Here is a 14,779-nt window from a genome sequence, read left to right on the forward strand (position 1 = left end):
TTTTGTGTGATATGTGAGCACATAGCCAAAGATAAAATAGGCAGAATTCTCTGAAATCCTGAAGGTGCTGACTCTCACTGGGATACAGTTCCTGAAGGTGCTGACTCTCACTGGGATACAGTTCCTGAAGGTGCTGACTCTCACTGGGATACAGTTCCTGAAGGTGCTGACTCTCACTGGTATACAATTCCCGAAGGTGCTGACTCTCACTGGGATACAGTTCCTGAAGGCGCTGACTCTCACTGGGATACAGTTCCTGAAGGTGCTGACTCTCACTGGTATACAATTCCCGAAGGTGCTGACTCTCACTGGGATACAGTTCCTGAAGGCGCTGACTCTCACTGGGATACAGTTCCTGAAGGTGCTGACTCTCACTGGGATACAGTTCCTGAAAGTGCTGACTCTCACTGGGATACAATTCCCGAAGGTGCTGACTCTCACTGGGATACAGTTCCTGAAGGTGCTGACTCTCACTGGGATACAGTTCCCGAAGGTGTTGAGTCTCACTGGGATACAGTTCCCGAAGGTGCTGACTCTCACTGGGATACAGTTCCTGAAGGTGCTGACTCTCACTGGGATACAGTTCCTGAAGGTGCTGACTCTCACTGGGATACAGTTCCTGAAGGTGCTGACTCTGACTGGGATACAGTTCCTGAAGGTGCTGACTCTGACTGGGATACAGTTCCTGAAGGTGCTGACTCTGACTGGGATACAGTTCCTGAAGGTGCTGACTCTCACTGGGATACAGTTCCTGAAGGTGCTGACTCTCACTGGGATACAGTTCCCGAAGGTGTTGAGTCTCACTGGGATACAGTTCCCGAAGGTGCTGACTCTCACTGGGATACAGTTCCTGAAGGTGCTGACTCTCACTGGGATACAGTTCCTGAAGGTGCTGACTCTCACTGGGATACAGTTCCTGAAGGTGCTGATTCTCACTGGGATCCAGTTCCTGAAGGTGCTGACTCTCACTGGGATACAGTTCCTGAAGGTGCTGATTCTCACTGGGATACAGTTCCTGAAGGTGCTGACTCTCACTGGGATACAGTTCCTGAAGGTGCTGACTCTCACTGGGATACAGTTCCTGAAGGTGCTGACTCTCACTGGGATACAGTTCCTGAAGGTGCTGACTCTCACTGGGATACAGTTCCTGAAGGTGCTGACTCTCACTGGGATACAGTTCCTGAAGGTGCTGACTCTCACTGAGATACAGTTCCTGAAGGTGCTGACTCTCACTGGGATACAGTTCCTGAAGGTGCTGACTCTCACTGGGATACAGTTCCTGAAGGTGCTGACTCTCACTGGGATACAGTTCCCGAAGGTGCTGACTCTCACTGGGATACAGTTCCCGAAGGTGCTGACTCTGACTGGGATTATATGCCAGATGTGTTATGAACTGAATTTAAATTCCCCCAGCTGCCATGGTGTGTTTTTGTTTTCTTCTGCATTCCTGAGATGTGGATTTCTCTGGCTAGAACAGCATTTATTGCCAATCCCTAATTGCCCTTCAGAAGGGGGTGATTAACTGCCTTCTTGAAGTGCTGCAGTCCCTGAGGTGTAGGTACACCCGCAGTGCTGTTAGAGAGGGAGTTCCAGAATTTTAATCTGTAGACACTGAAGGAATGGCGATGAATTCCTGGATCCCAGCATGGCATTTGGGGATGTACCCCAATTGTGTTGGGGAATCCCTCTCAGAAATTCCCAGGTAAGGCCTTACCTGGCAATTTCCCACAAGTGCCAACTTCCTCTGGACATCTGTGCTGGGAACCATCTGACCAAAGCCATTTAAATTAGCAGCTTCGGATTGTTCTGCTATTTAGAGTGATAGAGTCTCTAGTTAAGCTTTAACTAGAGACCAGTTAGTTTAACGTCTGTAGTTGGAAAAATGCTAGAATCCGTCATCAAAGAAATAGCAAGACACCTAGAAAAGAATGGTTTGATCAAGCAGATGCAGCACGGATTCGTGAAGGGGGAGTCGTGTTTAACAAATTTATTGGATTTCTATGAGGATGTGACTAGTGCGGTAGTCAGAGGGGAACCGGTGGATGTGGTGTTTTAGATTTCCAAAAGGTTGCTGCAAAAGGTTAGGGTGCATGGAGTTGGGGGTAAGGTGTTAGCGTGGATAGAGGATTGGCTGTCTAATAGGAAGCAGAGAGTTGGTATCAATGGGTGCTATTCTGACTGGCGATTGGTGACTGGTGGAGTGCCGCAGGGATCGGTGCTGGGGCCTCAGCTATTTACCATTTATATAGATGATCTGGAGGAGGGGGCTGAGTGTAGGGTGACAAAATTTGCTGATGACACAAAGATGAGTGGTAAAGCAAATTGCGTGGAGGGTGTGGAAAGTCTGCGGAGAGATCTGGATCGGCTGAGCGAGTGGGCGAGGACCTGGCAGATGGAGTACAATCATTAGCAAGTGTGAGGTTATCTACTTTGGTAGAAATAATAGTAGGAGGCATTATTATTTAAGAGGCGAAAAGCTGCAGCATGCTACAGTGCAGAGGGACCTGGGGGTCCTTGTGCACGAATCGCAAAAGCCCAGCCTGCAGGTGCAGCAGGTGATCAAGAAGGCGAATGTTGACCTTTATAGCGAGGGGGATCGAATATAAAAGTAGGGAGGTCTTGCTGCAACTGTACAGGATACTGGTGAGGCCGCAGCTGGAGTACTGTGTACAGTTTTGGTTGCCGCACTTGCGGAAGGATATATTGGCCTTGGAGGAAGTGCAGAGAAGGTTCACCAGGCTGATACCGGAGATGAGGAGGTTAGACTATGAAGAGAGACTGAATAGACTGGGTCTGTACTCGTTGGAGTTTAGAAGGATGAGGGGGGATCTTATAGAGACACATAAGATAATGAAGGGGATGGATAAGGTAGAGGTAGAGAGATTCTTCCCGCTTAGAAAGGATAGCAGGACTAGAGGGCACAGCCTCAAGATAAGGGGGGTGCAGTTTAAATCAGAGTTGAGGAGGAACTTCTTCACTCAAAGGGTGATGAATCTCTGTAATTCTCTGCCCGTTGAAGTGGTGGAGGCTGCCTCGTTGAATATATTTAAGTCATGGGTAGATAGGTTTCTGATAGACAAAGGAATTAAGGGTTATGGAGAGAAAGCGGGGAAGTGGAACTGATCCACTTCAGATCAGCCATGATCTTATTGAATGGCGGAGCAGGCTCGAAGGGCTAGATGGCCTACTCCTGCTCCTATTTCTTATGTAGAGTGGTACAGTGCAGCAAGTGTCCTTCAGTCCATCTAGTTTGTCCCGACAAGAAGTTTCTCATAAACTTATAAAATTCCAGCACAGTTAGATAGAATGTTCCCAATGGTGGGGGAGTCCAGAACTAGGGGTCATAGTTTGAGGATAAGGAGTAAACCTTTTAGAACTGAGATGAGGAGAAACTGCTTCACCCGGAGAGTAATGAACGTGTGGAATTCACTACTACAGAAGGTAATTGAGGGCAAAACATTGTCTGATTTCAAGAAGAAATTAAATATAGCTCTTGGGATTAAAGGGATCAAAGGATATGTGGGGGAGATGGAGGGGTAGGTGGGGAAGGGGGGAATCAGGATATTGAATTTGATCATCCATAATCAAAATGTATGAAGGAGCAAGTTTGAAGGACTGAATGGCCTACTCCTGCTTGTAGTTTCTATATAATCACCACAGAAAGCTGTTGGGGTCAGTTCATTAGAGATGTTCAAGAGGGAACTGGACATGGCCCTTGTGGCTAAAGGGATCAAAGGGTATGGAGAGAAAGTGGGAGTGGCACACTGAAAGTACATGATGAGCCATGATCATATTGAACAGTGGTGCAGGCTCAAAGGGCCAAATAGCCACTCCTGCACCTATTTTCTTTGTTTCTCTGCTTACCAACTAAGCATTTCTCTTTGCCCCAGCTTCTATTCTTTGCAGATTGAAATTGATGTTGGAATCCAAATCTTGATTTAGGAACTAACTCAAAATCATCTGCCATCTCTGCTGCCAATCTTGCAATTCATCCCTCTGCTTTTCCACATGAATTTTCATTACTTCGGGAATTTAATTTTTTAATTCCTCCAAAATAACCATTTTTTTAAGAGCTTTGGGCAGCACAGTGGCACACTGGTTAGCACCACTGCCTCACAGCTCCAGGGACCTGAGTTCGATTCCCAGCTTGGGTCACTGTCAATATGTAGTTTGCACATTCTCCCCGTGTCTGCTTGGGTTTCCTCCGGGTGCTCTGGTTTCCAATTTCACAGTAACTTCATTGCAGTGTTATAGCCTTACTTGTGACTAATAAATAAACTTTTTTTCATATGTCTAGTTTATTTTCAAGGCCCTTTTCCGCCTGTCAGAATTAGTTAGTTAGGTCCTTTCAAATTCTATGTACTTTTGACCAGATTCTTTCCTTAGATTTCTAAACTGCTGTTTGTAGGTTACTGGCACTAGTTCATATGCACTTAAAATGGCTTTTCTCATCTCATCATAATCCCTAGATACTTCCTCTGGCAGTGACTCAAACATTTCACTAGCTCTACCTACCAGCTTTGTTTGAACCAACAACACCCACATGATCTGTGGCCATTTTGATTGTCCAGCTACTTTCTCAAATGAAATGAAAAAGGCTTCTACATCTTTCTCATCAAACCTTGGCAATGTTCAGACATATTTAAACAGATCCCCACCAGGCCTTTGACTACGATGCACTAGTTCTTTCTCATTGTCCTCAGCATTACCCCAGCTTTTATCTTTGTCTCCGCCTGTTTAAGTTTGTTTTTCAGTCCTAGCTTTTGAAGTTCAAAAACTCTATCCTTTTCCCTTTCCTCTTCTAATGCTGCGCTCTCTTTTTCTACTGCTTCTTCTTGTGCTACTGCTGCTCTTTCTCATTCTTTTCGTTTTGCCAAAGCTGTTTCTTTTCCTGCTATCAATTGAAATTCAAATTGATTTGTTTTTTTTCCCTTATTCAAACCGTTCCAATTCTTTTTCTCTTTGTTCCGTTTAAGCAGGATTCTGACATAGAGCCGTTCAGTCATAATCCCACGGATGGTAGCTTCGCAATTGCCTGTCTTTTGCTTCCCTCTCTTTTCCTTTTTGCCTTGTCATTGCCTCTAATTCAAGCTGTTTCATTTGTAACTGAATTCTTGCCAATTCCAAGGCAGACTGTGTATCCAACAAAACTGAAAGCATTGCTTTAACCATCTTTTGTAAACTGCTCCAACTGACTTCTTCCACACCCAGGAAAACCTCAGCCACTGAAAGAACCATTTTCCACAAGACACTATCTAGTTAACAAAGCAAATGCAGCACCTAAAAAGAATACCCAACACCCACGGTCTGATAGCTTCAGGTCTCAGAACAGACCCTCCAATTTTGACACCCCAAGATATAATATGAATTCAGACTAGACTCCACTATTTGTTGTTTTGGCATTAACGTGAGGATATAATTTGATTTGAATGATTATTGTCACATGTATTGGGGTACAGTGAAAAGTACTGTTTCTTGTGCATTGTACAATCAAAGCACACCATTCATAGAGTACATGGCAGAGAAAGAAAGCAGAGAGTACAAAATGTAGTGTTATAGTCATAGCTAGGGTGTCGAGAAAGGTCAGCTTAATATAAGGTAGGTTCATTCAAAAGTCTGATGGAAGCAGGGAAGTTGTTCTTGAGTTGGTTGATACACGATCTTAGACTTTTGTATCTTTTTCCTGAATGGAAGAAGGTGGAAGAGAGAATGTCCGGGGTCCGTGGAGTCCTTAATTATGCTGGCTGCTTTTCCAAGGCAGCAGTTAATGTAAACATAGCACAATACAGGCCCTGCAGCCCACAAAGTTGCGCCAAAGATGTCCCTACCTTAGAGATTACTAGGCTTACCTATAACCCTCTATCTTACTAATTTCCATGTACTTATCTAAAAGTCTCTTAAAAGACCCTATCGAATCCACCTTCACCATCATTGCTGGCAGCCCATTCCATGCACCCACCACCCTCTGAGTGAAAAACTTACCCCGACATCTCCTCTGTACCTACTCCCCAGCACCTTAAACCTGTGTCCTCTCATAGCGACCATTTCAGCCCTAGGAAAAAGCCTCTGGCTATCCACTCATCAATACCTCTCAACATCTTATACACCTCTATCAGAAATGTAGACAGAGTCTGATTTATGCAATGGACTGGGCTACGTTCACAACCATTTGTAGTTTCTTGCAGTCTTGGTCAGAGCAAAAGCCATACCAAGCTGTGATATATCTGGAAAGGATGGTTTTTATGGTACAGCTATAAAAATTTTAGCGATTCATAGCAGATGTACTGAATTTCCTTGGCCTCCTGAGAAAGTAGAGGCATTGGTGGGCTTTTTTAATGATAGCGTCAGCGTGGAGGGACCAGGACAGGTTGTTGGTGATCTGGACACCTAGAAACTTGAAGCTCTCGACTATTTCCACTTCATTCCCATTGATGCTGATAGGGGCATGTCCCCCAACTGTGCTTCATGAAGTTGTTTCACCCCAGGCACGATTCTACTGAAATACCAGGGAGCTTTTATCTTAACAAACTTTATTCAACAACGTAGTTTAACTATAACAAATGAGGTAGCTTAACATTTACCAATTCAAAAAAGCTTAAACATGATGAGATATAATTCTCATATAAAGGCAATCTGAAACAAAAACATAAAATGCTGGAAAATCTCAGCAGGTCTAACAGCACTCATGGAGAGAGGGCAGAGCCAATGTTTCAAATCTAGATGATCCAAGGATCACCCAGACTTGACACTTGGCTCTAAGATACAATTCTGAACTGCAAATTATTTCTCTGAGTTCTAATTCAAGCAATATTCCCCTTACAGAATTAAACCACTCTTCAAAATCAGTTAGCAAACACAGACTTACATGCTTGTACTCTGGTTGCCAGAGCACTTCTAGAGACACAGAGAGAGACACCTGTTGCTTCTTTCAGAACCAGGCAGCAATCTTTCTTTTTTAAAGAGAGAAACTGTTTTCCCTGCAAGCTTAGCTTCTTCTATTAAACACGTCTCTGTTTCTGTCAATCAACCCAATCAAAACTCTACTCAGAAAATGTAAGGGAAAAACCAAGTAAACACAAATGCATTAACTCTGTTTAGACAGACATACCACGAGCGAAATTGAGTCATTATCCTGCAGTCTCAGCGTAGAGCTGCATATTCTTCCAGACAAATCGACTCCTTGCAACAAAACAGTCTCTCACAAGAAACTTGACATAAATATATCTCTTAAAGGCACGGTATCATCACACTTACTGTATCTGTGTACTAACCTTTTGTGATTCATGCATTAGGACACCCAGGTCTCTCTGCATTTCGGAGATCTGCAATCTCTTACCATTTGGATAACATTTTTATTCTTCCTGCCAAAATGGACAATTTCACATTTTCCCATACAGTATTTCCATTTGCCAGATCTTTGCCCAAGCATTTAGCCTATCTATATTCCTCTGTGGGCTCCTTATGTCCACTTCACAATTTACTCTCCTACCAATCTTTGTGTCATCAGCAAATTTAGCAAACATCCCTTCATCCAAGTCATTTATATAAATTGTAAAAAGTTGAAGTGCCAGCACTGATCCCTGTGGCACACTACTCATCATGTAAGTCAACTAGAAAATGACCCATTTGTTTCCAGTTTTTTTGTGAGGAGTTAATGTTTCTTGGGGAGTGGGGGGGAATGGGATATGGTGAGAGTTTGGATATAGGCAGCAGAGTTTGAGATGGTTTCAGGTTTATAGGAAGTGTTGGAATAATTGCTAAAGGTGGCAAAAGCATTAAAGGGGATTTGAGCAGCAGATAATCAGAAACGGGCTGGAGTTGGTTAATATGGAAATAAGGGCTCTTCAAGATGGTGCAAACATGAGTTTGGAAACTCCTCTTGGGGTGTATTGTGAGCCTGAGGGTCTGGACAGAGTCCAGGGAGGGAAATGGACTCAGGAGCTTGGGGATGGAGTTGGGATGGATGTGGGAGCTCGGGTTGGGGCCAGGACAGGGTTGAGATTGGATGTGGATGGAGTTTGGGCTGGGATGAGGCGGTTGGAGCCAGGATGGAGGCCAGGATTTTGCAGATGGGGATTGGAGTGAGTTTGGAGCCAGGATGCAATGGGTTTGGGGGGCAGTATGGAGCAGGGATGGCGAATCGGGATTTTGGGGTCAGGATTTTGTGGATGGGGTCGGGATGGGGTATGGATGGAATCGGGATTTTTGGGAGAGGATGGGACCGGGATGTAGATTAGAGCTGGATGGGATGTGGATGGATTTGGGTTGGAGCTGGGATGAGGCCAGGATTCTGGGGATGGAGTTTGGAACTGGGATTTTAGGGATGGAGTTTGGAGCTGGGATTTGGGGATGGAGTTTGGAGCTGGGATTTTGTGGATGGGAATTGGACCAGGTTTTGGGGATGGGGTTTGGATGGGGATGTGGACTGCAGATGGAGAGCCAGGATGTGGAGCCGTGATTTTGGGGCTGGGGTTTTGGGGATGGAGTTTGGAGTCGGGATGCAGATGGAATTTTGGGAATGGGAAGGGTTTGGAGTGAGTTTGGAGCTGGGATGGGGATGGGGTTTAGAGGCCAGGATGAGAAGCCGGGATGGGGAGCTGGGATGGGGTTTGGAGCAGGGATGGGGTTTGGAGGGTACGGGGTGCGGGACTGGGATGGGGAGCTGGGACGGGGTTTGGGGCCGGGACGGGGTTTGGGGCCGGGATGGGGAGCTGGGATGGGGTTTGGGGCCGGGATGGGGTTTGGAGCCGGGATGGGGTTTGGGGGATACGGGGCGCGGGGCTGGGATGGGGTTTGGGGCCGGGATGGGGTTTGGGGCCGGGATGGGGTTTGGGGCCGGGATGGGGTTTGGGGCCGGGATGGGGAGTTGGGATGGGGAGCCGGGATGGGGTTTGGGGCCGGGACGGGGTTTGGGGCCGGGATGGGGAGCTGTCTCCAGTTTTCCTGGCGGGAATTGGCTCTGGCTCAGTTTCCGCTCCGGGCGATGGCGGGAACTCGGCCCAGGAGCGGGGAGGTGTCACTATGGTAACCGGGCGGGGCGGGTGCGTTTCCATGGGGACAGCTCAGCCCCACCCCCACGGTGACCTCGCGGTTGCCGGGTAACCGGTTGCTGGGAGACCGGGACGCTGATAGGGCCTTTTCCCGGCGCATCAGCGGCCTTTGAGGACCTCACGCTGTTTCCGGTAGGTGTCCGCGCCGCGCCTGAGCCCCGGTGCCGGAGAGCGCGAGCGGAGCGGGAGATCCGGGACTGAGCGCGGCGCCAGTGCAGCACCTTCCCCTGGCCGGACACACTGAGGCACAGGCCCCGCTCCGCAGCGCACCGCCATGCTGCCCGAGTACCAGCCCCAACCCGAGCCCGAGTGCCGGGTCCTCTCCATCCAGAGTCACGTCGTCCGCGGCTTCGTGGGAAACAAATCGGCCGCTTTCCCGCTGCAGGTCAGTGAGAGCCGGCACAGAGCCCCGATATCTACTCGGTACAGCCCCAAATACAGCCCGAATATACCCTGAATAAATACCCAATACAGCCTGAATATACACCAAATACAGCCCCAGGTATACTTGAAATATGCCGCCAATACAGCCCGAATGTACGTGAAATTTAGCCTGAAATATAGCCTAAATACCCCCCCAGATACACTCGCAATACAGCCAGAATATACCCGAAATACCCCCCCCAGATGGACCCGAAATACCCCCCCCAGATGGACCCGAAATACCCCCCCCAGATGGACCCGAAATACCCCCCCCAGATGGACCCGAAATACCCCCCCCAGATGGACCCGAAATACCCCCCCAGATGGACCCGAAATACCCCCCCCAGATGGACCCGAAATACCCCCCCCAGATGGACCCGAAATACCCCCCCCAGATGGACCCGAAATACCCCCCCCAGATGGACCCGAAATACCCCCCCCAGATGGACCCGAAATACCCCCCCCAGATGGACCCGAAATACCCCCCCCAGATGGACCCGAAATACCCCCCCCAGATGGACCCGAAATACCCCCCCAGATGGACCCGAAATACCCCCCCCAGATGGACCCGAAATACCCCCCCCAGATGGACCCGAAATACCCCCCCCAGATGGACCCGAAATACCCCCCCCAGATGGACCCGAAATACCCCCCCCAGATGGACCCGAAATACCCCCCCCAGATGGACCCGAAATACCCCCCCCAGATGGACCCGAAATACCCCCCCCAGATGGACCCGAAATACCCCCCCCAGATGGACCCGAAATACCCCCCCCAGATGGACCCGAAATACCCCCCCCAGATGGACCCGAAATACCCCCCCCAGATGGACCCGAAATACCCCCCCCAGATGGACCCGAAATACCCCCCCCAGATGGACCCGAAATACCCCCCCCAGATGGACCCGAAATACCCCCCCCAGATGGACCCGAAATACCCCCCCCAGATGGACCCGAAATACCCCCCCCAGATGGACCCGAAATACCCCCCCCAGATGGACCCGAAATACCCCCCCCAGATGGACCCGAAATACCCCCCCCAGATGGACCCGAAATACCCCCCCCAGATGGACCCGAAATACCCCCCCCAGATGGACCCGAAATACCCCCCCCAGATGGACCCGAAATACCCCCCCCAGATGGACCCGAAATACCCCCCCCAGATGGACCCGAAATACCCCCCCCAGATGGACCCGAAATACCCCCCCCAGATGGACCCGAAATACCCCCCCCAGATGGACCCCCGTCAATACCCCCCCCGATGGACCCGAAATACCCCCCCCAGATGGACCCGAAATACCCCCCCCAGATGGACCCGAAATACCCCCCCCAGATGGACCCGAAATACCCCCCCCAGATGGACCCGAAATACCCCCCCCAGATGGACCCGAAATACCCCCCCCAGATGGACCCGAAATACCCCCCCCAGATGGACCCGAAATACCCCCCCCAGATGGACCCGAAATACCCCCCCCAGATGGACCCGAAATACCCCCCCCAGATGGACCCGAAATACCCCCCCCAGATGGACCCGAAATACCCCCCCCAGATGGACCCGAAATACCCCCCCCAGATGGACCCGAAATACCCCCCCCAGATGGACCCGAAATACCCCCCCCCAGATGGACCCGAAATACCCCCCCCAGATGGACCCGAAATACCCCCCCCAGATGGACCCGAAATACCCCCCCCAGATGGACCCGAAATACCCCCCCCAGATGGACCCGAAATACCCCCCCCAGATGGACCCGAAATACCCCCCCCAGATGGACCCGAAATACCCCCCCCAGATGGACCCGAAATACCCCCCCCAGATGGACCCGAAATACCCCCCCCAGATGGACCCGAAATACCCCCCCAGATGGACCCGAAATACCCCCCCCAGATGGACCCGAAATACCCCCCCCAGATGGACCCGAAATACCCCCCCCAGATGGACCCGAAATACCCCCCCCAGATGGACCCGAAATACCCCCCCCAGATGGACCCGAAATACCCCCCCCAGATGGACCCGAAATACCCCCCCAGATGGACCCGAAATACCCCCCCCAGATGGACCCGAAATACCCCCCCCAGATGGACCCGAAATACCCCCCCCAGATGGACCCGAAATACCCCCCCCAGATGGACCCGAAATACCCCCCCCAGATGGACCCGAAATACCCCCCCAGATGGACCCGAAATACCCCCCCAGATGGACCCGAAATACCCCCCCCAGATGGACCCGAAATACCCCCCCCAGATGGACCCGAAATACCCCCCCCAGATGGACCCGAAATACCCCCCCCAGATGGACCCGAAATACCCCCCCAGATGGACCCGAAATACCCCCCCCAGATGGACCCGAAATACCCCCCCCAGATGGACCCGAAATACCCCCCCCAGATGGACCCGAAATACCCCCCCCAGATGGACCCGAAATACCCCCCCCAGATGGACCCGAAATACCCCCCCCAGATGGACCCGAAATACCCCCCCAGATGGACCCGAAATACCCCCCCCAGATGGACCCGAAATACCCCCCCCAGATGGACCCGAAATACCCCCCCCAGATGGACCCGAAATACCCCCCCCAGATGGACCCGAAATACCCCCCCCAGATGGACCCGAAATACCCCCCCCAGATGGACCCGAAATACCCCCCCCAGATGGACCCGAAATACCCCCCCCAGATGGACCCGAAATACCCCCCCCAGATGGACCCGAAATACCCCCCCCAGATGGACCCGAAATACCCCCCCCAGATGGACCCGAAATACCCCCCCCAGATGGACCCGAAATACCCCCCCCAGATGGACCCGAAATACCCCCCCCAGATGGACCCGAAATACCCCCCCCAGATGGACCCGAAATACCCCCCCCAGATGGACCCGAAATACCCCCCCCAGATGGACCCGAAATACCCCCCCCAGATGGACCCGAAATACCCCCCCCAGATGGACCCGAAATACCCCCCCCAGATGGACCCGAAATACCCCCCCAGATGGACCCGAAATACCCCCCCCAGATGGACCCGAAATACCCCCCCCAGATGGACCCGAAATACCCCCCCCAGATGGACCCGAAATACCCCCCCCAGATGGACCCGAAATACCCCCCCCAGATGGACCCGAAATACCCCCCCCAGATGGACCCGAAATACCCCCCCCAGATGGACCCGAAATACCCCCCCCAGATGGACCCGAAATACCCCCCCCAGATGGACCCGAAATACCCCCCCCAGATGGACCCGAAATACCCCCCCCAGATGGACCCGAAATACCCCCCCCAGATGGACCCGAAATACCCCCCCCAGATGGACCCGAAATACCCCCCCCAGATGGACCCGAAATACCCCCCCCAGATGGACCCGAAATACCCCCCCCAGATGGACCCGAAATACCCCCCCCAGATGGACCCGAAATACCCCCCCCAGATGGACCCGAAATACCCCCCCCAGATGGACCCGAAATACCCCCCCCAGATGGACCCGAAATACCCCCCCCAGATGGACCCGAAATACCCCCCCCAGATGGACCCGAAATACCCCCCCAGATGGACCCGAAATACCCCCCCAGATGGACCCGAAATACCCCCCCCAGATGGACCCGAAATACCCCCCCCAGATGGACCCGAAATACCCCCCCCAGATGGACCCGAAATACCCCCCCCAGATGGACCCGAAATACCCCCCCCAGATGGACCCGAAATACCCCCCCCAGATGGACCCGAAATACCCCCCCCAGATGGACCCGAAATACCCCCCCCAGATGGACCCGAAATACCCCCCCCAGATGGACCCGAAATACCCCCCCCAGATGGACCCGAAATACCCCCCCCAGATGGACCCGAAATACCCCCCCCAGATGGACCCGAAATACCCCCCCCAGATGGACCCGAAATACCCCCCCCAGATGGACCCGAAATACCCCCCCCAGATGGACCCGAAATACCCCCCCCAGATGGACCCGAAATACCCCCCCCAGATGGACCCGAAATACCCCCCCCAGATGGACCCGAAATACCCCCCCCAGATGGACCCGAAATACCCCCCCCAGATGGACCCGAAATACCCCCCCCAGATGGACCCGAAATACCCCCCCCAGATGGACCCGAAATACCCCCCCCAGATGGACCCGAAATACCCCCCCCAGATGGACCCGAAATACCCCCCCCAGATGGACCCGAAATACCCCCCCCAGATGGACCCGAAATACCCCCCCCAGATGGACCCGAAATACCCCCCCCAGATGGACCCGAAATACCCCCCCCAGATGGACCCGAAATACCCCCCCCAGATGGACCCGAAATACCCCCCCCAGATGGACCCGAAATACCCCCCCCAGATGGACCCGAAATACCCCCCCCAGATGGACCCGAAATACCCCCCCCAGATGGACCCGAAATACCCCCCCCAGATGGACCCGAAATACCCCCCCCAGATGGACCCGAAATACCCCCCCCAGATGGACCCGAAATACCCCCCCCAGATGGACCCGAAATACCCCCCCCAGATGGACCCGAAATACCCCCCCCAGATGGACCCGAAATACCCCCCCCAGATGGACCCGAAATACCCCCCCCAGATGGACCCGAAATACCCCCCCCAGATGGACCCGAAATACCCCCCCCAGATGGACCCGAAATACCCCCCCCAGATGGACCCGAAATACCCCCCCCAGATGGACCCGAAATACCCCCCCCAGATGGACCCGAAATACCCCCCCCAGATGGACCCGAAATACCCCCCCCAGATGGACCCGAAATACCCCCCCCAGATGGACCCGAAATACCCCCCCCAGATGGACCCGAAATACCCCCCCCAGATGGACCCGAAATACCCCCCGAATAAACGCAGCGCCAGATATACCCAAAATAGTGCCAGAAATATAGCCTGAATAAACCAAAATATACCCCCAGATATATCCGAAGTTCAGCCTGAATATATCCGAAGTTCAGCCAAAAATATATCCTGAATATACCTGCAATGCAGGCTGAATTTACCCTAGAGCACCCCCTGGCTATATCCCAAAATAAACTTGCAGATACACCCAAAATATACTCCTGAGATGTGTCTCAAAATATATCCCATAGATATACCTGAAATATACACCAAAATATACTTCCTGGATATACCCCAAAATATACTCCATAGAAATACCCAAAAATATGCACCCTGGCATATATCCCAAAGTAAACTTCTAGATACACCCAAAATATATCCCTGAGATATATCTCCTAGATATACCCAAAATATACCCCTCAGATATACCCACCAAACGTACCTCAAAATATACTCCCTGGATAAACCCCAAAATATACCCCCAG

The 14,779-nt window shown here is 51.6% G+C and overlaps 1 protein-coding gene across 2 annotated transcripts in view; it reads left to right on the plus strand.

Annotated features, from left to right (window-relative positions):
- Window positions 1–9,195: 9,195 nt before the first annotated feature.
- The window catches only part of LOC145338775 (pyridoxal kinase-like), a 67,437-nt gene continuing 61,853 nt past the window's right edge, over window positions 9,196–14,779 (plus strand). For both annotated transcript variants that reach the window (XM_080183167.1, XM_080183166.1), the window contains exon 1: window positions 9,196–9,435. In XM_080183167.1, coding sequence (XP_080039293.1) covers window positions 9,325–9,435 — 111 coding nt within the window. In that variant the 5' untranslated portion in view covers window positions 9,196–9,324. The remainder of the gene's footprint in view (window positions 9,436–14,779) is intronic.

This window comes from Carcharhinus amblyrhynchos, unplaced genomic scaffold (genome assembly GCF_965287045.1).
Source record: "Carcharhinus amblyrhynchos unplaced genomic scaffold, sCarAmb.v2.hapA chromosome_169, whole genome shotgun sequence".
In the NCBI taxonomy this organism is placed as follows: Eukaryota; Metazoa; Chordata; class Chondrichthyes; order Carcharhiniformes; family Carcharhinidae; genus Carcharhinus; species Carcharhinus amblyrhynchos.